At 32.6% G+C, this 25,020-nt stretch overlaps 2 protein-coding genes across 3 annotated transcripts in view; both read left to right on the forward strand.

Annotated features, from left to right (window-relative positions):
* The window catches only part of LOC118185338 (uncharacterized), a 70,495-nt gene extending 62,376 nt beyond the window's left edge, over window positions 1–8,119 (forward strand). The window contains exon 11 of the mRNA XM_035355179.2: window positions 1,446–8,119. Coding sequence (XP_035211070.1) covers window positions 1,446–1,690 — 245 coding nt within the window. The 3' untranslated portion in view covers window positions 1,691–8,119. The remainder of the gene's footprint in view (window positions 1–1,445) is intronic.
* A 10,396-nt stretch (window positions 8,120–18,515) lies between these two features.
* LOC118185335 (palladin-like) overlaps window positions 18,516–25,020 on the forward strand; it is a 29,327-nt gene continuing 22,822 nt past the window's right edge. The window contains exons 1-4 of one of the 2 annotated variants that reach the window (XM_035355177.2): window positions 18,516–18,692; window positions 18,782–18,893; window positions 22,313–22,428; window positions 24,592–24,772. In XM_035355177.2, coding sequence (XP_035211068.1) covers window positions 18,839–18,893; window positions 22,313–22,428; window positions 24,592–24,772 — 352 coding nt within the window. In that variant the 5' untranslated portion in view covers window positions 18,516–18,692; window positions 18,782–18,838. The remainder of the gene's footprint in view (window positions 18,693–18,781; window positions 18,894–22,312; window positions 22,429–24,591; window positions 24,773–25,020) is intronic. The other variant, XM_035355176.2, reaches the window with a different exon arrangement.

A 25,020-nucleotide genomic window follows, 5' to 3' on the forward strand; every position in this document is an offset into this window, starting at 1 on the left:
GATAACACGGGAAAGCGTTATATCGGAAAAAATTTTGACTATGGTAAAAAATAAATATACTATAATTTTAAAGAAAACTTATTATGTTCCTCAGTACTTTGTCTATGCTAAATGTAGAGGAACCCAGTGAACTAAGTATCTAATTATCGTTGAGTTCGAGTACTTAAGACAGAGTCTAGAGAAGGGTTATCACTATTATCACTAGAGAAGGGTTATCACTATTTATTCACTCAAATAATAACAGATGGGCCCCTTCTCGGGCTTACAGGAAAGCCTCCACTCGAGCTTTTAACTGAAGATAAGAAAATAAGAAACTAATCTAATACTAAACTAAACAGACTTAGCCGAAGATAGATACAAATACCTTAATTTAACCTAGCCGTCGATTATCCACAGGCACGTACAATACGGCCAACGCAGTAGATTTAAGAACGAAATAGCCAAACAGCAAACACGCACCACTAAGGACTCCTAAGCTCTATCTCTGGAAATTAGTTGAATCTTCCTTAAAGATAAGCAAATAATAACACACTGGAACTTAAATTAGAATTGACAAAACAATCTACTTGACAAAAATTTAAAAGAGGAAATTAACAAAAATACAGACTAGAGTTGACAAAAAGACTAGAGGACCATACAACACCTTTTTGCATCCAACAAAATAAAAAAAAAAGTCTAAAATATTCTGAAAAATAATTCCTATACAAAATGATTTCTGCATGTACTCAGTATATACTCTCTGCATATCTACACACAAAAAGAATGCTGTTAGTATTTATGTATATAATCATGCTATATATATGTTTGTAAATGTATTGTTATATGTATGTCATTATATATTAATATGTTATATATTTATCTTTATTTTCTATATTTACCATTATGTATTCAAGTATGAAAGACATCATTTGTCACAACTATATTGTAACCTTATGTAAAAATTGTAAATATGTGAAAATTCTTCAAAAAAATAATAATGTTCAACTAAAGATAGATAGTGCAGTTGGACAATACCCACATTACTAGTGGTTAAATAATGGGTGTCCTCTGCACTACAACCGGAACCTGAACCTGAACCTGAACCTTCCTTAAATATTCCTTCTAACTCATTTGCATAAAACGCGATACTAAATACTCATTCTGGTAGGGAATAATAGATGGGAACCGAGAACAGACAAAAAGCGCGTTTAAACTTATAATTGTTAGAAGCTGAAAATAATCTTTACAAACTCATTTTTATCATTTTGATAGCTTTTTATTTTATTTTATCGCAAACGTACTTTTTACAACTGGAGATCTTACTAATGAATCACCTAATAGTTATATATCTGTAAAAATTGTTTATTAATATTATTTCAGTCCAAAAAGAAATATTTCTTTTTCTATAAAATAATGTTAATAATTAAAATATACTTATTCTATGTTGTAATTCTTTATCCTTCCAGCCTGCCCAAAAGACAAGTTTACATGTAATAATGGAAAATGCATCGAAGTTGCTCTCTTTTGCGATCGATATCCAGACTGCCTCGATGGTTCTGATGAACCAGAAGGTTGCAACGAACCTTGCCTATCTACTCAAAAGCAGTGCAACAATGGAAGATGTATTAGTGCTATGGCATGGTGTAATGGCGTAGATAACTGTAAAGATGGATCCGATGAAACTGGGTGTGATGCATACAGCTTCATTTAAACAAAAAATACAAACCAATGATGAGATCTTCTTTACTCTGTCATACGATTTACATTTGATATTTTGCAGCCGTATATCATTTCTAAATACGGGTTTATCATGCTTTTATATGTAATATCTGAATTTACATTAATATATTATTTATAGTAATTTAAAAATTATAAATATATGAGCCTTCAGGTCCAAATTTCAAATATTTTACTATTCACTTTTAAGTTTTCATAATGAAACAAGTACCACGTTAAAAAATGATTTTGATTGCTTTTATATGAAGAATCTCACTTTTGGAGGAAACTTTCAATACATGAACATTTCTCCGATATGGAATACGGAATAATTTTAATTTCAGAACGACTTTCTCTGCCGATATGGGGCAGTTCTTAAAAACATATTAGCTGTGATATTACCACTACTTGGCACAATGGACAAGTATTTATTACTTGACACGACGGAACGTGCTGCCTTTTTGTGCGTTGTTTTCTAACTTTTGTAAACAATGCATTTTATCAACATTTGGTTTGAAATACTTTGCCTAAATATTGTATTTTCTAGTTAGATAAAACGTGCAACCATTACTTTTCTGACAAATTACTATAAAGCACTGTAAGATCTGACGTCTCTAAGTGAGCAGAATGTAATATGGAAAATAATTATTATAAGGTTTCAAGTGTTACTAGACAGATAAAATTTATTTTCATGCTTCTTATATTCGTGTTAACTACAATTAAATATTGATATTCGAGAGCGTGAAAGTGGAAATGAAGATATATTTTTATTAAGAATTTATATAAAATGGATAAAATTTTCAACAGAAATTTTGCCTTAAAATTGTTAAAAAGCTTAGTGGAAAAGCGCTACTGTTAACCGTATTCTAAATATTCTAACTGTGGCTCAATTTTAAACATACAGAAAATATTATTCAAAGAAATGGTGTATAAAAGTGTAGAATCTGTAGAACGATTTTACCCCATTTTTAATGCATTTAAATATCAGACATAAGTGGAGACAAACTGTAGAACTTCATTAAGAAATGGCACAAAATTTAATCTTTCCTTAATATTTCTATGACTTGATTAAATTGTGGATTTTAATGCTGAAATGGTTCTGCTGCTTCATTTGTAATACACAAGGTAACAGTTTTTTAAAAAATCACAAATTCAGGCCTTAAATTCATTTTCATTTTTCGATTTAATGACAAGTAATTATGTGATTCATTAGCAATGTTCTGCACACTTTCAAACGTCACCTACAGTTCAGAAGAGAAAAAGTGAATTCTGCCATAACGAGAAATCTCGTCATACAAAGAATTTAGATCTGTTATTAAGCAATAAAAAATTTGATAAAAATCTATAAATATGGAAAAGCAAGTTCGTCGTTAGAAAAGAACTAATTTCAGAAAATACTGAAAACAGATGTCAAAGATGATAACGTCCCCAACAAAGCTCACACCAGTTCAGCTGTTGGTCAGGCTATCAAGTAGTCTACTTTCCAATGAGTCCACTGCAGCGAACTTTTACAACTAAATTTATCGTGCTTGGAAGCAGTAGTCTCCATAATACAGTCTGCATTGGTCGTTTCATGCGTTACGGTTTATATTAGATGATACTAGTATCCAGACTCTAAAAAGTAGTCAATGTTTTACAACTATTTAACTGAGCTAGAAGCGTCTACTCTATTCTGTTGTTACAATGAAAACCTAAATGCGTACCGACTACCACGCTTATTGACTGAATAAGCAGCCACACTATAGGATGGTCAGAAAGGTCTCTTTACGCATACAATTATTTTATTATAATTTTAATAACACTTACAGTTATTTGTCCAGTCATCTGTGGGTGGACCACCATTATCCCTGCACAGTTTGATTCGCCTTAATGTCCTCCTACTCATCTGCTTTAGCAGCTGCGGTGTCACATGCTGGAAGGCTTCAAGCACACTTGTCCGCAAAGTATCATTGTCCAAATATAGCTTCTTCCTGACTTATGATTTCATGATCTCCCACAGGATATTGTCCGTCTTAAGTTCGAGGCGGTCAAGGATAAGGGACTGGTGAATTTGGGAATCGATATCCTATCCACGTCCAGGGAATAGTTCACTCAGGCGTTTACGAACGGCAAATGCGAAATGATATGGAGCTACAAAATTAAGGCATCATAAAGTCTACTTCCCGGGCAGTCACTTGGCATTCCCGTTGAAATTCACGTGAAGAGCACTGTTGCCGTATGAATGGTCAGAATCGGAAGTTCAGGTCTTAAATCCCTTACCTTTATATGCATTTAGTATTTCAGGTTTAAAAGGACTTTTTGGCTAACTGTATATTTCAGTAATATGCTGCAATCATCAAAGACAGCGGACATTTTAAATTAGGAGCTTTCTGAAATCGTGCTAAACAAAGGAGGACCCACCTCTACTTACGCAGAACTTCTGAAAAATACTTTTGATTCTGATATCTTCTAATCACTTTGTTTTTGTCAATAACTGAGACACTGTATCATTTCGCAAAACCCTGTGCAAGATGGCCATGGTGTCATTTTCAGATGTTCCTTGGGCATATTTCCAACACTTTTATTCGCCATGTACTAAGTTTAAAATTATCATCATGGACTTCTTCATAATCTGGAGGGATCTGATAATCCAATGGCTGATACAGAAGCTGAACACTGATATTGTGTGAACCCAGACGCACCAAAGCGTAGATACTGATCACGCCGATATAACTCTTTATAAATGATGTGACTCTATATATCTACATCATACTTTTACATATCAATTATGACATTGCTATAGCAGGACAATTTTTAACACGCCATACAATTAAAAGCAGTTACTGATCCTGCTATTGTAAATGTTAGAATCCTGATACAATCAAGCTGAAAAAATATTAGCATTTACGGTCTTAAAAGCGTCCCATTCTTTTCACTGGCAATAACTTCCATGCTTATGCTTCCCACCTGTTAATGTTTGAGCATTCAATCAGAAGCTGCTTTGAGTAGTTAAAAGAAATCAATAAGACTATTACCAGCTGCATTTATTGATTCTTGCAAACGACCATTTTCATGCCAACGTTAGTGCTTGAACGCAATCTTCTACAGTTAACGGAATATGATGCAGGCAAGTAATCACTACCTTCAATTGTGCTGCAGGTACAAAGAAGAAGAATGTTTTTGGAAACGTGAGCATGAACCTGTGCATTACCTGATGCTTTATGACTACTGGCAATTAACTCGACATAATGGTTAACTATATGCCTAAGAAATGTTTCGCTGAAACCTACCTTTGATAAAGAAATACCGCGAGAAGAAAAAAAGCGTGGACTACTAGACAGAAATTGCAGTTTTCGAAGACCTTCGAAACATTATCATGCGTTAAAATGCCTTCTTGTACCAGACGTCTTTCTGCTTGAAAATTTGAAAATGTTTTTCATCTATACAATGTTGCAATTTTGATAAATTGTGAAATCTTGAGAAAGTATCACTTAGCATTATAAGTGTTCCATTTTATGCTTTCAGATGTTAAGAATCTGTTATTGTATAAGAAAAGTTGGCTTCATTAACAAATAATCTCATTGCTTTAGAAGTATTGTGACTTGACTTGTAATCTTTTTGAGTTTAGAATCACATCGTTTCACAGAAACTGATGCATATTAAAAAAACCTGTGATAATTTCATGAGCCATCATGCATCTTTTTTTATTCTAAATACTAAAACTCTTCTTGCATTCAAATCTTGTATAGTAAACTCAAATTATCTGAAAATTCAATTATCCGGATCTTATGTCCGTTATTAATTTATGTACGTGTTTTTATTTTTCCTTCCCTTTATTTAAATTACGTAAAAATAATTCAGTACGGTACATATTTTTCAGAATATGATAAATTAATTTAGATGTATGAGTACGACATTAAATTGACTTGAAATACAGGGTGTTTATAAAGTCCCGGATCCATTTTGATGTTTAATAACTCATAAAATAATAAAGATAGATTAAAATTAATAACATAAATGGTCAGATAGACTCAACAAGTTTCATGTTCCCTGTCAATGAACTTCCACGTGTGCCTTCTTCGTCGCACGGAGAATATCAAGTCGATATTCAATTTCACGCCAGGTACCGGCAAGCATGTCGGCATCCACAGAGGCTATTGCGATTGTAATTATGGCTTTTAGGTCATCCATGTTCGACACTCTCCTCCTGTAAATGTTGTCCTTTACAAATCCCCAAAGGAAAAAGTCCATAACATTGCAATAGTTGCCAAAAACAAAAGAGAGAAAAATGCAATTAATAAGCAGACGATATTTCGAAAAGTACAGATATTTAGACTGGAAAATGAAATTATCTGAAATTAACCCCACGCGCAGGCGATATTTACAAAAGTAAAGATATTCAAACCTGAAAAAGAAAATATATAAGTTATTCCATCAATAAATGCCATAAGTTTGTTTATATCTTCATTATTTTATGAGTTATTAAACATCAAAATGGGTCCGGGACTTTGTAAAAAAACGCTGTATTGGGTCATCCTATAAATAATGCGGTTTTTATATTTCTTTTATTTTTCAAAATTAAGATAAACAATGTTTCTTCTGAATCTTAGAGATACTATTAGAAACCATCATCTGATAGTTCCTAATAGTTAAGATGGGATTATCTTCCACCATGGTTTGCAAAGCGTTCTTATCGAGCTTTACAGAAATTCCAGGAAGAGGCTCGTCTTCTAAGCCGTAGTTTCCGGCGAGAGAATTCTGAACCACTATTGCATTGGCCTTAAACGTATTGTCCGATCATAATATACTGCTCTAATACTCCTGTTAGTTATTATTTAACTGAACTCATAAAGGAAAATAGCCGAAGGTGCTCCTTTGTCGCTTCCATTCAGTTTTGGAAAATAACTGTTAAAATCCGACTGCATTCTTCAGAACTTGCATTAACAAAAAAGAGCAAGGTAAAATCTGCTTTTATAGCAAGTTAATGCAGGCAGTTTGTCACAACCCCCTCCTTCTAGGTTTCCTTTTCTTTTGATTCATTTGAAGAAACCGCATTATTTATGAGATAATTAAACCAATACTTGCCTTTACAATCATTACGCCCCTTACATTTTGCAACCACAGTAGCTTACTTTACATTAGCCTTTTAATATACTTCATGTTTTTTAAGAGCGAAGGGGGAGGATTACTTATTATTAAAGATAAAATGCGATTTTTAGTCCAAAGGGGCTTTGTCCCTGAAAGACTATTGTTTTCGTTTTGCGATCTTGCGTTGAATTACAATAAAGGGTGAATCACTTTTCAAATTTTTGCCACAAAATGTTAGAGCCCTGCATTATAGTTGAAGAAATTAAATAATGAAAAATCTGTATAAATGTATATATATTTCTCGCATTGTGATAAAACAACGGTACCTAGAGCCATCGAATTTTGAATGACGATCCTCTTACGAATATGGGCATGTGGAAGACCAAGTTTCAAATTTGGAATTTGTTTTATTATCGATTTCATATTTTGTAAAACTTTAACGAATTGGACGTAATTTAAAATCAATTTTTTTTTTTTTTTTTTTTTTTTTTTTTTTTTTGAGTAGTATATTTTTTAACCGTAAAGTTACTGTCAAAATAAAATGCATTTATAAAATTCTTTACATGGAGTTACATAATATGGCTAACAGGAAGGAAAACGGCATCTCAATTATAATGGATCCTGTCATCGCAATCATCTCTTGTAGGCGATCCCACTGAAAGTCGTTAAACCTTATAAGGTATTTCTCCCAGCTTCTTAGCGCCCACCAGCGGCCGAGCGGTAAAGTCGCTGAACACTGGTAGTTCGGTCTGAGGTTCGAATTCCGCAAACGGGCTGCCTGCATGGGTGTTTTCGTGGTTTTCCCCATGTGTAACATGTATACGAGCCAGTTTCCCTTACAAAGTCCTCCAGGAAGGCATCCCTTCCCTTAGGCAGATAGCCCTAGTGTGCTTTGCCATAATTAAATACACCACCACACCACACTACCCAGCTTCTTAACGTGCCTACGTGATATAGTGGTCAGCACGCTTGACGCCTATTCGAGAAGTCCGTGGTTTGAGTCCCGGAGAGGGCATAGTCATTTTTCGTGTCTCCTGCTTCATATACTGATAATAACAATTCTGTTAATCCTTACATCATTTACATTTAATTATCTTTATTATAGTTTTGTATTATGAGTATTAGTGTTGTAGTTAATTCTGTACTTTAGTTATCAAGATAGCTGTAATATTTCAGCATTTAAAAAAAGTGGTTCAATATTAATCATCTTTTCCAAGTTTTTCATTTTTCAATTTACACCTTCTTCTCTTAGCACTTACCTTGAATATTTTTTCTTCAATACATTTATAATACTCCTTTTTATTTTCTTATTATTAATTATAATACTTCTTTTCTCATAACTATAAAATTTTTCCTTAACTATAAGATTATTAGTTAGAAGATTATTTAATATAAGATTGTTAACATTTTTATTATTTCAATTATTATTTACTTTTAGTATATCTTTAATATTTATATCTAGTTTGCATTTTACATTTTTCTAAATTTATTTAATGTTTATTCTATATTTAGTGTTTTGTTCATTCTTTTTTAATTTGGCTTAATTATTTCTAAATTATATATGTCTAAATTCTTTAAAATGTATAATGACATTTTATATAATTTCGTTATTCTTCAAAATGAATGTATAAAAATCATTAAACATAAATTTTCAATTTAAGTAACAATTCTCTAAATATTTATGCTATGAGCTTTATTGTAAACATTGCCATCTATGTAAACACCACAAGACCTGTATAATATGTCTCTGTATGTCATATGTATATTTGCACAACCATTGTAACTTTTTAAATTTTTATTTCAAATAAATGCCACTGATAGGGTATGGGAGTTAGTTTCCATCAATAGAGCACAAAAGCTGAAAGTAGTAATGATGGTGCAGTTGCTCTATTGATGGTCTCCTGCTTGAAATAGCCTGATGTCTCTGGAACCTTATCTCACTTGTCTGACAGAACTATCATGTGAAGTACACAAATTTGATTGTGGTTAAGAGCACAGGACTACGTTCTGTCGTTGCCACCAGAGTGACAGTACGACTCGGCCTATTTCCGTCCCAGTTTTGAAAGCGATTGCCTCTGAAGATGAGTCTAAGGGTCGATGTGAGCCACTGTTCATTCGACGCTTATAAGACAAGTATTTTTTAATAATTCATCACATTCCCAAATTCGTTTATCCCCCCTCCCCCCCCCCCTTTTTTTTTTTTTTTTTTTTTTTTTCTCTATGCAGCTAGTAACGTTTAGCAAATAGTGACAATGCTCAAGTGCACCAAGATAGTCGGTTTTTGTTTTTTAATTTATCGTGATCGGTTGTATTTATTGTGCAACAATTAATTGGGTGATTGTACAATTAGTTAAACGTATGCACACGTTTTGTGTTTAAATCTAAAACATTTTCAGTGATTCTTCTTATGTAATATATTTAAGTAACTTTATTAAAAAATCTGCAGGACAAAAATCAAAAGAATTCTTGGTGTAGATACAATTAAAAGTTACTTGACGATGTTGCTGGTAATTTGGCATAAGAAAATTTGCAGATTTCGTTAAAGTATTAAGCAGGTTTCATTGGAAGAATATTTTTAGCAAGTAGTGTGTTTGAAGTTACCGAACAAAATTTGGGTAGGTCAATCAAAAACAAAGTCTAACATTAAGAATCAGCTTAAATTTTTAAATTTTTTTTTTTTTTTTTTTTTTTTTTTTTTTTTTTTGCAGTATTAGTTTTGATAGTTTTTGAACTACCATCTTCAGCTGCTAAAGAATGCTGCTGAAAATGCTAAAGATAGCAGCTGAATAAGGTAGTTCAAAAACTATCAAAACTAATACTACAAAAATGTTTTTAAAAAATTTAGGCTGATTCTTAATGTTGGACTTTGTTGTAATTCTTAAAGTTGTAATTCAGCGTGATATTTAAACTAAATTTGGGTAGTTGTCTTGAAGAGCGTTCGTTCACAGTACATGGATTTTTTGGAAAATCCGGATGGATTGTGGTCTCACTTAATTTGGATCTAAGGGGTTTTATTTCCTAGAAATGTGCACTCATCCGTGACATAATATCTTTCTTAAAAGATTTTACAATATTACACGACCTTCTGTGTCTATAAAAACATAATACAATAACCAAAATTATTAGACAGATTTTTACAATTTTTACTAAATGAACGTAATAAAATTATCATTTTTACTAAATGATAACATAACACAGAAACACTGTTAAATGTAGTATTTCCCATGGATATTTTAATGAACATATTTAATATGTAATCATTGTTAATTATATGAGAAATCTTGTCATGCCATATGTCTATATATTTGACTTATTTTATGTTGGACCATACGCCTGTGTAATTAATTACCTTGTTTTGTGTTGTCCTCTTTATACATGTCATTCATGTATTTTTGATAAACTGTTCATCATTGTCTAAACTCTTTTTTTATTTATTTTATTTATTTGTATATCTTAGAAAAGTTGTATATTTATTATAAAAATAAAATCTCTGCTTGCAGTGTGATATAACTGTCTTTTATTTCAATGTTTCTTTTGTAAATTCATTGCATGGTAATATATAAATCAGCATTTAACACCGAGCAGTGATACAATCTAATCTTGGAGTTAGCAGCTGTAAAATGTTGAATAAATGGGTTCTGAGAAATCAGAGATATTTCACGTACAGGAAAGCTATAAGGTATTTTCTCCCTCCTTTCTATATGCCTTCGTAGTGTAACGATAGCACACTCGGCGCGTATTCAAGAGTTCCAGGTTCGAGTCCCGGCGACGGCAGTACTCATTTTTCACCTTCCCCGCCATAAAATAAAGCTAATATCTCTAGAGTGGTGCCTGAACTAAAAGATGAAAGATGATTAGGATTGGGTCCCCTAAACCCCAGTCGCTCTTTAAAAGGGGAAATATGTAAGGTATTTTTTTAGCCTTTCTTTCGGCATGCCTTCTTGATGTAACGGTTGCATATTCGGCGCTTATTCGAGAGGTCCAGGTTCGAGTCCCGGAATTTCTCAGGTACTCCTGCTTCAAAATAACCTAATGACGCTACAAAGCATAGTTATTGATTGCTAAATATTATTGTCTTCGATTGATTGCTAAATATTATTGTCTTAATATCTATTTACCCAATTGCAATTGTAGTACTGGTTTTGAAAACAATATGTGTTAACCAGCTTTACTGTATTGCAACACCCTCAAGATATATGGCTTGCTCAATTTTTTTTAAACAAAAAGAACTTGTTAAGACAAACTAATTTAACTTATTGGAAGGAAATATGCCATATATGCATTTCAAAGTAATCCCTTTTTCAATTTACGTGCCAGTTCTACCACTTGTTCCGTGACTGGCATCTTTTGCGATTCGATTTCGGTGGCATCTGCAGTCTTTCTAAGAGAATTTATTTCAAAGAAAACTTTTACTTTACATAAAGAAAGAGAATTTAATTTGTAACCAATGTTTTGAGCAGAGGCTGATCATTGCCTAGGACCAAAAATGTTGCTGGTATGCATAGCCTCTAATCAGAACATGATAACTCACGCTCACAGAAAAAGCAGTGAATGGGAATGGACGGCTAAGAGATGAAAGCAAAAAGATAATAACCATCCCTCAAGTGTTATTGTATAATCTACAAACTGGCCGATGTAAGATTTAGATTTAATATATATTTAACGTGCGAATGATATTCAAACAAAAAAAATGGCAGATAGGAACAACTTTCTCATTTACTGGTTAAACAATTAATGATTAATACAAGAGTTAGTAATGCCACTTTTACTTCCTTGTAAGAAGTAAAGGAAGTATTGTAATCCCGAAAAATTTTGGGTATCATATTTCAATGGAAATAACTATTTTGGCCGCTATCGAATGCAATTTAACGATGTTTTTAATGGCATCTGTACATAAGCGCAGAATAAAGGACTCTTCTCCCCCCACCCAAAACGAATTATAAAACTGATTTAAAACGGATTCAGAAGACATTTTTTTCGTAGCGTCTGTACGTACGTATGTATGTATCTCGCATAACTCAAAAACCAGTAGCCTCAGAACGTTGAAATTTTGTGTATAGAACTGCTATAACATATAGTTGTGCACCTCCTATTTTGGTTGCAATCGGTCGCGCCAAAAGTATATAAATATGTGCTTTTAGTTAATCTGCCTGCAATAGTTGTAGAATTATCAACAATTTCAAAGGCGTTTAGGTGCAGCTAAGCTTTTTTTTTTTTTTTTTTTTACCATAACAGCGATATTTGTTTACATTTGAAACTTGGCAAAATAGGGAATTAAGTCTTTCTGTACCCTCAATTTCTTTTTTTTCCGAATGGGACCAAAAAGAAACTTTGCTGCCGAATTGCTTGTTTTTGCGTAGAAACTAATTTTAATTGTAAAAATTGTTTTTAATTGTCTTAACTGTACTTCATATTTGATGTTTCCAATTATTTTGAGTTTTTATGTATTTTTGCCTTGCCGTGAAGTGAGAACTAAATTAATTGAATGAGAAATATATCTTTACTGAAATTCGAGAAAATAAGCTTAAATGAAATGCAGGGGGAAATTCGTATAATTTAATATTTCGTACAAGAAAGCCATGGGGTGTACATATCAAATTTTTTATTAGTAATTTTTAGAAATTGTCATCAAGAAGAGTTCAAAATCACTGAACGTTTTCACACTCTTCTTTAAATGATCAGAAAAAAGTACGTGCTATAAAATAATACAAATACGTAGGCAAGCATGCATTATTCAAACTCTATCCAATAATCATCGATTAGGTATCCCCTCCCCCAATATTATAAACATTCAAAAATGCCTAGATCATATGTAAGATGTCTTCACAATGGGTATAACTGTCAGATAACCAAAATTTACATCCGGAATCAAATCGGTTTGCTAGAGATGTTAGATATTAGTATCACGTTCAAGATATACTACATAGCATCAAGGAGCAGGAAAATGTAATGAAAATTGATGCACAGACAGATAATCTATTCCTAAATAAGTGATTTTTAATTCCAAGATTACAATGCAGTACAGTGATTGAATATGAAGAATGACCAACAGAAAATTGAACCTCTATTTGAGAGAATCAAGTGGCAACTCTTTTTGATGCAGATCCAGTCAGCAATTGAAAAATATCTCGAACTATCGGATGATTATATTGTTTCTGCCACCGGTTTAAGTACGTCCTCCGTTTTACGTCTGATTCGAGCACTTCAGTAACGGCCAATTAAGTCCTATACATACTGGATTGGAAAACAACTGGGCATCGCAATGACAAGGATGCATCTATATATAGTGCAACGTTTGCAAACTGATTTTTTATATGTATGATAAAGCTTTTATCTTACAGAAAAACATCATTCTGCAATCTCTAAAGATCAGCTGCAGCAGGTAATCTATTGTCTTGGCATGTCACCATTATACAGCAAGAGCCCGCTTGACGCGGGGAATACGTTCCATCAAAGTAGAGCGTAATATGAAACAGCGTTAAACGAGGTTATCTCATCATGTAAATAATGGGGGGGTTAGGGGAAGATGGGTAGAAAATTGGTCAGATATTTTACCATTAAATTTATTAATTATGTTTTTGTAATAATAAAACACAAATTTATTTCTTACAAATATAAAAACATAATAAACGAATATACATATAAAAATAAATAAAATTCTAAGTCACTATGTTTACATTTCAGATCATTCAGTCTCTCCTATATTTCCAATTTTCTGCCTTTTTATCAAAAAGGTATCTAATGTAATTTGCGTTTTAAGGCATCTATATCACCCCGTCGTCCTTTTGAACTCCTGTCAAAATTTGGATCATTTTCAATAAATTGGTCCATAATTTCTGTTATAGGGTCAAACTGGATTTTAGAAACGCTGTTGAAAGTTCTTTTTGCTCTTCTTCAGAATCACTACTTTCAATATTTTTTGTGTTCTTCTCGGTCCGCTCATTCCTTGAGCTCATCATTAAAAAGACTTGCTGCTGTTTCTTGCACTATTTCTTCGACATCTTCCACATTTACTTCATCTAAACCGGTTTGTTTCGCTAATTCCACTAATTCATTCATATCGTCAGAGTGTTCAATGTCACCGTCTATGGAACCTTTCCTGCTTTACATAGACGTTCTTTGGCTTAACGCTGCGTACAATTTCGGGGAATCCCATAATTAAAATAAAAGAGCGTTAAACCGAAACAACGTTAAGCAGGATGTTACTGTATTTCTTATGCGAACTAGAAGAAACCTCTATTGATGCTCATGGCAGATTACACCATAATAAGCAACGTTGACAAAGAGAAGGGCTTCCAACATCAAAAATAAAATTTGGAAATGTCCGTATCTTGGCTCCAGACATCAATCAAACAGTATTAAACAAATTATACTGACAGAATCGGACAGTATTAAAATACTGTCTGATTCATTGTACAAAGTTCAGTCTCTACACGAATGTAATCTTTCTCATCGGTGGACTAGTCAATCAGGACGATAATTATTATTTTTATCACATTTCCTTCTTCAATCCATTGTCGTCAAATCATGTGCAATAGACGAATCAACCACGGTACGATGGTATGACTATCCAAAAGTAAGTAAACTTAAAAACGTCTTTTTAAATCATCCACTTGTCGAACAGTACTTCAGCTGCGTCTAGCGTTTTCAGTTGAGAAAAAGGAAAAGTCGCAAATGTAAGCTCATTTGATCTTTTTCTACTCTTTTCTCTCGCATATTAATCACGTGACTAAGTTGAATTTAGATCATTTGTATTGATTATGGGCCTACGTATTCTTTGTAGTTTGCACAAAGCTGCGGCAAAATTTCATAGTGTTACATTTTATCTGTTTGATAGCTTATATTTTCTTAGTAATTTTTATATGGACGTTAGATTACATGCAGGACGTACAAATTTTTAAGTGTTAACAAATACTAAAAATTATTTTTTACTTTAAATTAAAGTTAGAAGTATATGAAAACATTTCAGGTGAAGAAAATTTTCTGAAACGCTTGGCATGGTAAACTCCAGAGAAATAAATGGTAATACAAATTTGATTAGTTTTGGATTGTATTATCATATATTTTTCCCACGAAAAGCTGTTCAAAGTATCAGTACTAGTTTGTAATTTTATCCAAAATCTAATATGTGGTTTCCACTGATATAAAAGTTGTAAATACTAAAAGTGTACTAGTTTATAATTTTATCGGTATTATTATATAATCAGTATTATTATATTTATAATTTTATCAGTAGTATCTAAAAATTATCAGTACTAGTTTATAATTTTATTCAAAATCTAATATATGGTTTCCACTGGTATAAAAGTCGTAAGTACTAAAATTGAGAAATTTTTTATTATATCTCAGTATAGTTTTTGATTAAAAACTGTTATGGGCTTCAGGTAAAGTACCACATCCATGTGTTAAATTTTACTCAAAATTTATTCAACTCTTTATATGAATACAGAAAGCTTACGTACGCAGGACAGGAATTTTCGGGAGTTAGATATAAGAGTTATTGTGGACAAGAAAACCGTAGCTCACAATACATTCAAACAGACATATATCATTGTAAAAATGGTTAAAATGTATTGTGGGGGGGGTCCTAATTCGTGCTTATTCCCTAAAATATCTATATCAAATTTTTTGGCCTGAAAACATAACCTCTCTTTTTTACTTATATGGGTTGCGGAGATAAAAATACCGTAATGTTTCATTAATGAAAAATAAATGATTTACCATGACAAAAATGGAATTTTAAACAGGAAAAAAACACTGTTGTTGAAGTACACTTATCATACATACATCAGTCACAAAACTGTTCTGAAAATTAGTTTCTCGTAAATTCCAGTATCCATATTAAGATTAAAAAAAGACGTGATTGTGAAGTATGACTAATAATATAATTGCCATGGTAAACAAAGATTAGCAACTGCTATACAGCTCAAAAAAACTAGTCAAATTTTCGTCAGATTAACATTTAGTTAAGATAAGCCTGTTTTACTTTTTCATGCCGATGAGTTTTCTGTTATTCGCGTAACTTACGTTGAAAACATAAAACAGACTAATGACAAAGTCGACTGCTATTTCAAAATACGCACTCAAAAGCAATCAGTAGAATCTGTGCTGTTTAGGTTACGTTATTTGATCATGACAAAGCATACTTAAGGGGGAATGCCTTTGTGGATGGGTTAACTAGCTCATATTCACTTTGCATATTCTGAAAACCACGGATCTTCGGATCTATTTAGAAATTCCGATAGACCGTCTCGCCCGCTGGAGGCAAAAATGTTTTATTTCGAGCTATGTGGTAACTGTTGGCTTCGAAATCGATGAGTTTCGTAACCAAAAATTCATTCAGGTTTCACAAAACATCTAAATAAAAAATAATAAAACAAATCCGAAATTCAAAATTAAGGCTTCCAGATCCACATGTTCGAGTGGAGGACTACGTTATTCAAAATTTCATGGCTCTAGGTATCGTCATTATAATGCTAGGAATATATGTATACATGCAAATTCTTCATTATGTAATTTTTTATTTTCTTTAAAAATAATATAGGAAATATTCGGAGGTAACAATTTGATACGCCGTTTATAATGAACCAACGCAAAATCCCATTTCGAGACGAATAGCCCCTTTTGGGCTAATAAGTATCAGAGAGTTTTACAAAATTACCATATATATGCTGTGTGGTTGTATATAAAATTCCAGTACGTATGTACAGAACATTACACATGAAATTTCTCATACACTATCCTAAAATATGCTTTCATGAAAGGATATGGCTTAATTATGGGATAGATTAAGTCTTCCGAAGCTCTTGTCAATATAATCTAGGTTGAGAGGCTTAGACATAATTTCCATTAACGATACTTTGAATTTATTACTTGTAGAGTCTCACAGACTTTGAAAGCATGAACTACTTCAGACTCAAATCTGAAAGCTAAGCGAATTATCGCTTTGTTCAAGTAAGAAGACATAGATAATGAGAAGGGTGTGAAACACCCTTTTATTAAATTCAAATAATTTAACAGAAGACACTTCTTGTGCTTACAAAACCAGCCAGCATTTATGTCTTAATTCAAACGTAAGGAATTTAAATTAAACTATGGATAAATATAATAAAGTTAGCCAAAGGCTACATAGAGAAAATACGTGTAAAGTGGCTCAAACCTAATATGGAGTTGACCATCCAAATGGCGAGAATAACGAAATGTCTCAGACATACTGTTATCAAGAGATTTAACTAGTAACGGGGCCTTCAGCAGGCAAAACATGTTCTGATTCAATAATCCAAAACCTTCCTTTAAATAGTATCTCTTTCAACCTCATTTGAATATGCGCGAACTAAAATTTACCATCTGGCAGCGGAAAAAGGAAAGTGAGAATGACAGGAAAGCTGATTAATATAAAATAACTGGTTAATAAAAATAATTAAATCCTAATAAACTTCCTGCTGTTTGCGAAGCTGTAACCCTATCGTTAGTGAAGGAACAACTATATGTATTAAACATATTGATCAAACTGTCAACCAAAGATCAACAATGTGTGGCTGCTTCTGGTAATTATTTTGACAAAGCAGCTTCATCTGCACTCCTCCTTAAGTTTTAAACATTTAGTAATCTATTTCATTTGCAATAATCCAAAAGAAATTCCGGGCTGCACGACAACTATTAATATTTTATGAAACGACGAACTGAATTACGAAAAGAAAAATCTTTGATAGATTTAAATTAGTAAAAAATAATTTATAATTTGCAGAGTCATTAGGGATTTTGATCCTGGAGACGCGAAAAATGGGCAGTGCCCTCGCCGGGACTCGAACCTGGGGTCCTCGAATATGTGCCGACTGTGCTACCGTTACACCATGAAAGCATGCTGGAAGGAGAAACAAAATACCTTATGTGCTTCCCATGTTAAACGGCGACTGGGAAAGAGGGGATCCAGTCCCCAAATCTTGGTGATGACGAATTATTGTCCACCACCTTTTAATTCGTGAGCATAATATGCACCGAGTGTGCTACAGCGCGAAGTCGTGCTGGAAGGAGAGAGAAAATACCTTATAACTTTTTCCAAATGAAAAATGATACTGAAATTTCAAAGCATAGCCATAGAGAGGAAGAAGAAAAGAAAATTCTGGCGTTAACATCCAAATGGAAAATTAGTGAGTCTAAAGAAACTATTGAAGAGACATTAAGAGGGGTATTTTTGCGGCTTTGTGAAATATATCTTGTAATCACTTTATTCATTCATTAAATAAACTGACTTATAAGTCAAATTATATAAAAAGACAAAACGTGATATTTTAAGAAGAAGGATTATTATTATTAATTTAAGGATTATTAAGAAGCTTTTAAATTAATTTTAATGAACCTGTATCGCATGTGAATTTCCCTAAAATATAGCCTTTGAGCATTAATTACATAAGGCTATTGATTTTCACTAACTCCGTGATTTAGTATACTTGATGGTAGCAAATGCTTTTTTTTTTTTTTTTTTTTTTTTTTTTTTTAAGTAAAACTAATATCAATTACTCTTCATATAAGCATTTTTTGCTTGCAGTATTCAGCGTAATTAAAGTAAATTACTTTCTAGCCTATGTTGCACTTTCTTTTTATATTGTAATTTTTAGCTTTGAGGATAACATATCGTATTTCCTTAAGTATACTGTGTATTATTTTTTAAGTGCTTAATCTTTGCTGAGATAAAATACGATAAGAAATAGAAGATAATAAATTCCATCGTTTGCATTACATTAAAAATATATTTGTCCTGCAAAATGAAAAAAATAACCAACCCAATTATTCAATTTTTTTCGAATGTCCGAATCGATATATCTCAATCCTTGTTAATCCCAGTTAACCTGAATATTAAGTCCCAGTTACTCTGAATAAATTCCTCTGTGTTTTCATTTGCACTCCACTTGAAAAGAAACCATTAAAAGGTACTTGAAAGAATTGTTATTCATAACGCTGACTTTTGAAATGCAATGTTTTTTCAATTATCTTATCTGATGCATTGTCTTCTTCATAGTTTCTTGCTTGTTCCTCAGAAGCAATACTTGTTTAAGAAGTTCGGAGAGAATCAGACATGTTTGGGAAGTTAGTCTTCGTTTGCTTCCTGAATTATATCTTGGCAGCTCAAGGTAAACAAAAATATATATTTTTCTTCTTTTAAGGAGTTAATTTTTGGATGATTATATTTTAACTAAAAATTTTATTATTTTAAATTTGATTTTAAGGCATAGGTAAGCAAAATGGATAAAAGATGAAAAAGGATTAATTAATCTTCTTTATTATTAATCAAGCAGCAGAAGAAGATAACTTCATTTTTAATTATAAGATACAATTTCTTTTATAGTGTCTATAGATGCGAACGGAATAGCTATCCTGTAGTTCGCTTTTTAGAAATATCATCTGTTAAAAGCTAAACAAGTAAATAAAAGTAATAATTTAAGGTACTGGTATCTTTCAAATTGTGTATGACCAGCGATGCCCATTTTTTAGCCCAAAGGATCGTTAGCCCAGAAGGGCTATTACTCGAGATTTTGTGTTGAATCACTATAAAAGTCTGAACCAGTTTTCAAATTGTTGCCACCAAATATTATCATCCTGTATTATATTTAAAGAAATTAAATGAGGAAGAATCTGCATGAATGTATGCATGTTTTTCCTGTTATGACAAAACAACGATATATAGAGCTATCAAATTTTGAATAACATAGTCCTCCACTCGAATATGGATACCTGGAAGCATGAATTTGGAATTTGTGTTATTAGTTCGTATTTTATAAAACTCAACGTAATTTTATTAAGAAACTCGGTGATTTCAAAGCGAGTTATGGCAATACTGTGCGGGAAGAAGCATTTTTTATCTCTAGCGCTTTAAACTCTGTATCGGAAATTCTAAATATGTGCTTTTTTAAATATTTTATTGTGTATTTAAAACTTTGTAAAACTTTAACGAATTTTTATTAACAAACTCAAAGATTTCAAAGCGAGCGATGGCAACACTGTGTAAGGTGTATTTTAGTTTTATAATAGTTAGTTTAAATTTTGAAACCCTTTCCTTTCAAATCTTGTTTCCCATTTATTAGAAGAAGTATTTAAAAGACGTTTAACTTACTTCGAAAGAGTGCTTAAGAGTCGTTAGTGGTACGTGTTTGTCTTCTGGCTACTTTGTTCTTGAATCTGTTATGCTCGGCCGTATTGTTCGTGCTTGTTGATAATCGCCTGCTAGGTTAATTTAAGGGCCAACTAAGTTAGGTATTTGTGTCTAGCTTCGGCTAAGTCTATTTAATTTAGTATTAAGTTAGTTTATTATTTTTCTTATCCTGATTTAAAAGCCTGAGTGGAGGCTTTCTTTGTAAGAATGGACCATCTGCTATTATTTCTTTGATGTAATAAAAAGGTATTTTAACCCCTTCTCACATCTTTGTAGTAACTATTGGAACTCAGCGATAATTCGCTACTTAGTTTATTAGGTTCCTAGACATTTTATCATATCTAAAGAATTTTATCTATGATAAAATGTCGAGAAACCTGTACGGGAATTTTTTAATATATATATATCTATCTTCAGCGCATGAGACAGTCCATCGGAAATTCCAAAAACAGATTTTTTTTTTAATATTTTAGCCCAAAGGAAAATTAGCCCAAATGTCCAAAGGGGCAATTTTCCCTAAAGTATTATTATTTTCGTTTTTGCATTTTGCGTTGGGTTCACTGTAAATGTCCGATTTACTTTTCAAATTTTTGCCACCAAATATTATCGCCCTATACTATATATAAAGAAATTAACTAATGAAGAATCTCCTTAAATGAATATATGGTTCTGGCATTGTGACAAAAAAAAGGTACCTAGAGCCATCCAATTTTGAATAATATACGTTTCCACCCAAATTACGGGCATCTGGAAGCCCAAATTTGGAATTCGGAATTCGTTCTAATATCTCTTTTATATTTTGTAAAACTTTAACAAATTTTTGATTAACAAACTCAATGATTTAAAAGCGAACAATAGCAACACTCTACGGGGAGGGGGGAAACCTTTTTATCTCAGCGCGCGGAACTGTGTATCGGAAATTCTAAAGATATGCTCATTTTAAAGTTATTTTTCGATATTGTTGTTGAACTCAATTTTATGGTTTAAGGGCGAAGAACATGATATTTAATAAACAAAGGTAACACACAAAACGTTAAAAAGACGCCCATTTGGACGTAATTTAAAATCTGAAACCTTTCAGATTTTTTTTTAACTAATACACAGTAAGCTTTACAGAATTTATTGTAATGTGTTAGTACTAATTTACAGAATTTATTGCACTGTATTAGTAATATTCTCTTCCCATCTCATTATAAGGAATTTACCCAGGAACTGTTGCAATAGTGCATTCCGCAATTCTTGCGCACGAAATTGATTACCTCTTTGATGTATGCTTATTTATCCCAAAGGCTTGTATAAAATGCTTAATAAGCAAGCGTCTATTTTCTCCGTATCAAAGGTGATGTGTGATATACTTTTACATTTTAATCAGAACCTTCTTACAGAAATCTCTTGTACTGTTGTATGTTTTGCTTACTTTTTTACGTAATTGTCATTTAAGAAACAAAAATAACTACAATATTCTGGTATTTATAAATAACAATAAAACCGCTTTTCGAGCGGCAGATTTATCAATAATCTTGTTACCTCTAAAAAATATACTAACATTTTTAATGCCTACTGTCTTTTGTTAAATATCATATTTTCACTTTAAAAGTTTGAAGAGGACACACGCTTGGCACATGATTTAGGGAATTCCGATGGAATCATTTAAATTTTACTCTAGAAATTGTATCCTTATGTTAAAATTTTATTTCGCACTAATTTACGTTTTGAAGAATACTAATAAATCGTTTTTAACTTTAACTAAAAGTACGTTATAATACTGGAAAATAGAATTGTTAAACATCAACTTTAAACTATTAGAAATTCTAATCTAATTGTAAATAGCCTGAAAATGCATTGTTCATATTGCTAGTAAGATTGTTTTCTAATTTTAGAAGGAACGAAATAAAGGATCTTCTTTAAATTTAACAACATTTAAGAAAAGGAAGTTTTAAAACGCGCTCCTTTAAATACGAAGAAACGAATGTATAATGTTAAAATTAACCAGACTTCTATGTAAAAAATTCCTAAAACTTTCGAGAAATTCTACATAGCAACCTTATCAATAGCGTACCTTCTACTGCGTCGCTAATGAAGGCTTGGAAAAGCCTATTCGAAGTCCCACTTCTTTTGCTTTCAATTAAGCACTTCAACCTCTTTTCAGTGTTCACATAATAGCGACACTTTGATAAAGTTCAGTTTAAATTTAACGATGCTTTTGTTAAACATTACTGCATATTTTAATCTTTAATTGCAGATAATAATTACCATTGGTTATAAGAAAACAAATGTCATCCAAAATAGCTTTTAGTTGGAATGAATTGGATCCCTTAAATGTATAACAAAAGAGAGCTATTTTAGCGCGTTTATGTATGAGGTTAAATTTTTTATTACACCTGAAATGTGAATTTATAGGTGTTCCAAAATTCGAGAAAGGCTATGAAGTATATTCAGCTTCAGAAGGTGAACGCTTAGATGTGTTGTGCCTTGCTGATGGCGATCCACCTCTAGACTACATTTGGTACGATAAGGTATAGTCATGTTCATTTGTTTTAGAGACCTTGAAATCCCCTGTTTTCTGTTTTCTTGATAATAAAAATGCAAGACTATAAAATGCAGTTTGCAGGTCAATACATATATTTAAAATATATTTCTTCAAAGAGTACTGTGACATCATTTCTTAATCAAGAACTCCGCAAATAGCTCAAATTCAAAGTAAAAAACATTTTTAAAAAGATTTAAAATTTTTAAATATTGAACCCACTGAAAACAAATTATGTCATTTCAATGCGTTCTATATACACTAGTGTGGAAAACTTAAGCAAATTTTCTGATTTTGACCATTATTCCGCAAAAGATTAACTGGCTGACATAAAATTGCAGACCAACAATATAGTACATAAATTACTAGTAAAATTTACTAGTTGCGAAAACATACGCACACAGTATGAAACGAATAGCAAAAGGCTTTGTTGATAGAATGGAATTGATATAAAAAACTGTCTGGCCAGAAGAAAGAGCAACAAACCAAGTAACCTTAGCATGCTTTCGCACAGTCTGTCGATACTCAACACTAGATTATGTAACAGTTCTTCGGGTAAATCTTCCCACTCTTCAAGGAGCATTTTTCATTTGTCCGGTGTTCTCCGGGGGGTAAGACAGTGTCACCAAGTATCTCACAATGTTCAGTGGGATTTAAATTAGGGAAGCACGCTAGCCATTCCATTTTGTGTATATGTTCACTTTCCAGGCGCTCCTCAACAACGGCCATCCATAAAAACAATTTTGAGACCAATGGCACCTTTAAAAGACTCAAGTAAGAGAGGATAACTTCATCACAATAATGATCCTCGGTAAAAGTGAACCTCTGCTGGAAATGTGGAGCTTCGTCCGTCGGTTCTTAATAATGCCTCCCTATACATGCACGCCAGGACTACCTCAACTGTCTCTTTCCCTGGTGTTAGTGCGATGTAAACGTATCCCTATTCTCCATATCGTTTGTCAGACTGAAATGACTCTCATCGGTAACGAGGACATGACTCCATTGAGGTGTCCAGTCTTCGTGTTCTCTTAACTACTGCAAACGGTGTCACCGTCGGGATGCTGTGAGTGCTATGCAGCGTTCAGACCACCTTTATGAAGTCGTCTGATCACAGTAAACCGGGACACCTGTCGTCCGTTTGTAGTGCATAACTGCTGAGCAATGTTAGCCATTGTCTGGTTTTGATCTCTTTTCGACTGCAGGGGCGAATATATCAGACTTTTTTCCCTTGACCGATGACCAACCAATGTTATTTAAGGCATTGTTGTATTCCTTAGGCATGAAATGATTTGTACCAGCTGATGCTGATCATGTTCAGCCAGATCCTGATCAAAATATCAAGTACATTTATTCTACGTTTTCAAAAGGATTTATTATTAAGATTTATTGTATATTTTATTTTTCATTGTACATTTTGCCGTCCCTTGAAAGAAAATGAAAATTAATTACGATTAACTTGTTTAGTTTTCATGATCCACTTCTATCTGCAGTAAACTCAAACGCTGTTAAGAAGGCTATTATCGCGAATAAAAATATACGGAAGATTAGATCTACAACAAAACAAGCATATTGAAAGATAGAAACACAATAGCAGTTAAGCTGATATTGCTTTTATGCATGTAACCACAGTACGTGTTAATATGCAGTAATAATAACCCTGTAGCTTGCAAATACATTGCGACATGTATATCCTACTAGGAAATTCTTAGCAAGATTGGGCACGAGAACAGTGAGTTCATATTCGAAGTCCACAGTCAATCGGCAATGATATGAGACACAAGCAGTGTTGTATCCCTTTTACGTAAAGGTACTGATGATATCGTTCTGTGGAAACTGTTTATTGATATACGATGCGTCTGTAGATATTCATGTCGATCTTCATCAAGCACATACAATACCGGAAATAAGGCAAAGACACTTTCGGAGATTTTATCACTAAAATAAGACGAAATTCAATATACAATCGAAAAGTGAACAATACGTACAATCGAAAAGTGACGTTTCGATACAATTTTGCGCAAAGAATCGTTCAGTATATTTGTTGTGTAGATGATTCTAATTCTTCTATGTAATTCTTTTATGCTTGAAGGTTAATATATAAAAAATGCATAAAAATTATTTCTTAATACACATTTTCTTTTACTCCCGTTAGAATACGTACGAAATATTGTCTGATCCACATCAAAGAATTTTCACAACTTACACTACGAACGCATCGTTTCTAGTCTTCAAAACGACGATTCGAAATGATTCCGGTGAATACACATGTTCAGCTAAGAATACACATGGCTTAAGTAGCAAGGTCTTCGAAATTATCATCTTGCCGAATTCTGGTAAGTAATTTTGTAGCCGATTCTTTTAAATAACGCTTGCTTTAAACTAAGTGATGGCTAAATATACAAACCTTTAGTGCTTTTTAGTCCAAAGTGGCAATTTTCCCAGAAGGACTATTGATTTCGTTTTGGCATTTTGCGTCGATTCACTAAAAGCGTTGTTTTACTTTTCAAATTGTTGCCACCAAATATTATCGCCCTGTACTATAGTAAAAGAAATTAAATAAGGAAGACTCTGCATAAATGTA

The sequence above is a fragment of the Stegodyphus dumicola genome, chromosome 3, assembly GCF_044657685.1.
Source record: "Stegodyphus dumicola isolate Sdum_Otavi_A_Nest chromosome 3, ASM4465768v1".
NCBI lineage: Eukaryota > Metazoa > Arthropoda > Arachnida > Araneae > Eresidae > Stegodyphus > Stegodyphus dumicola.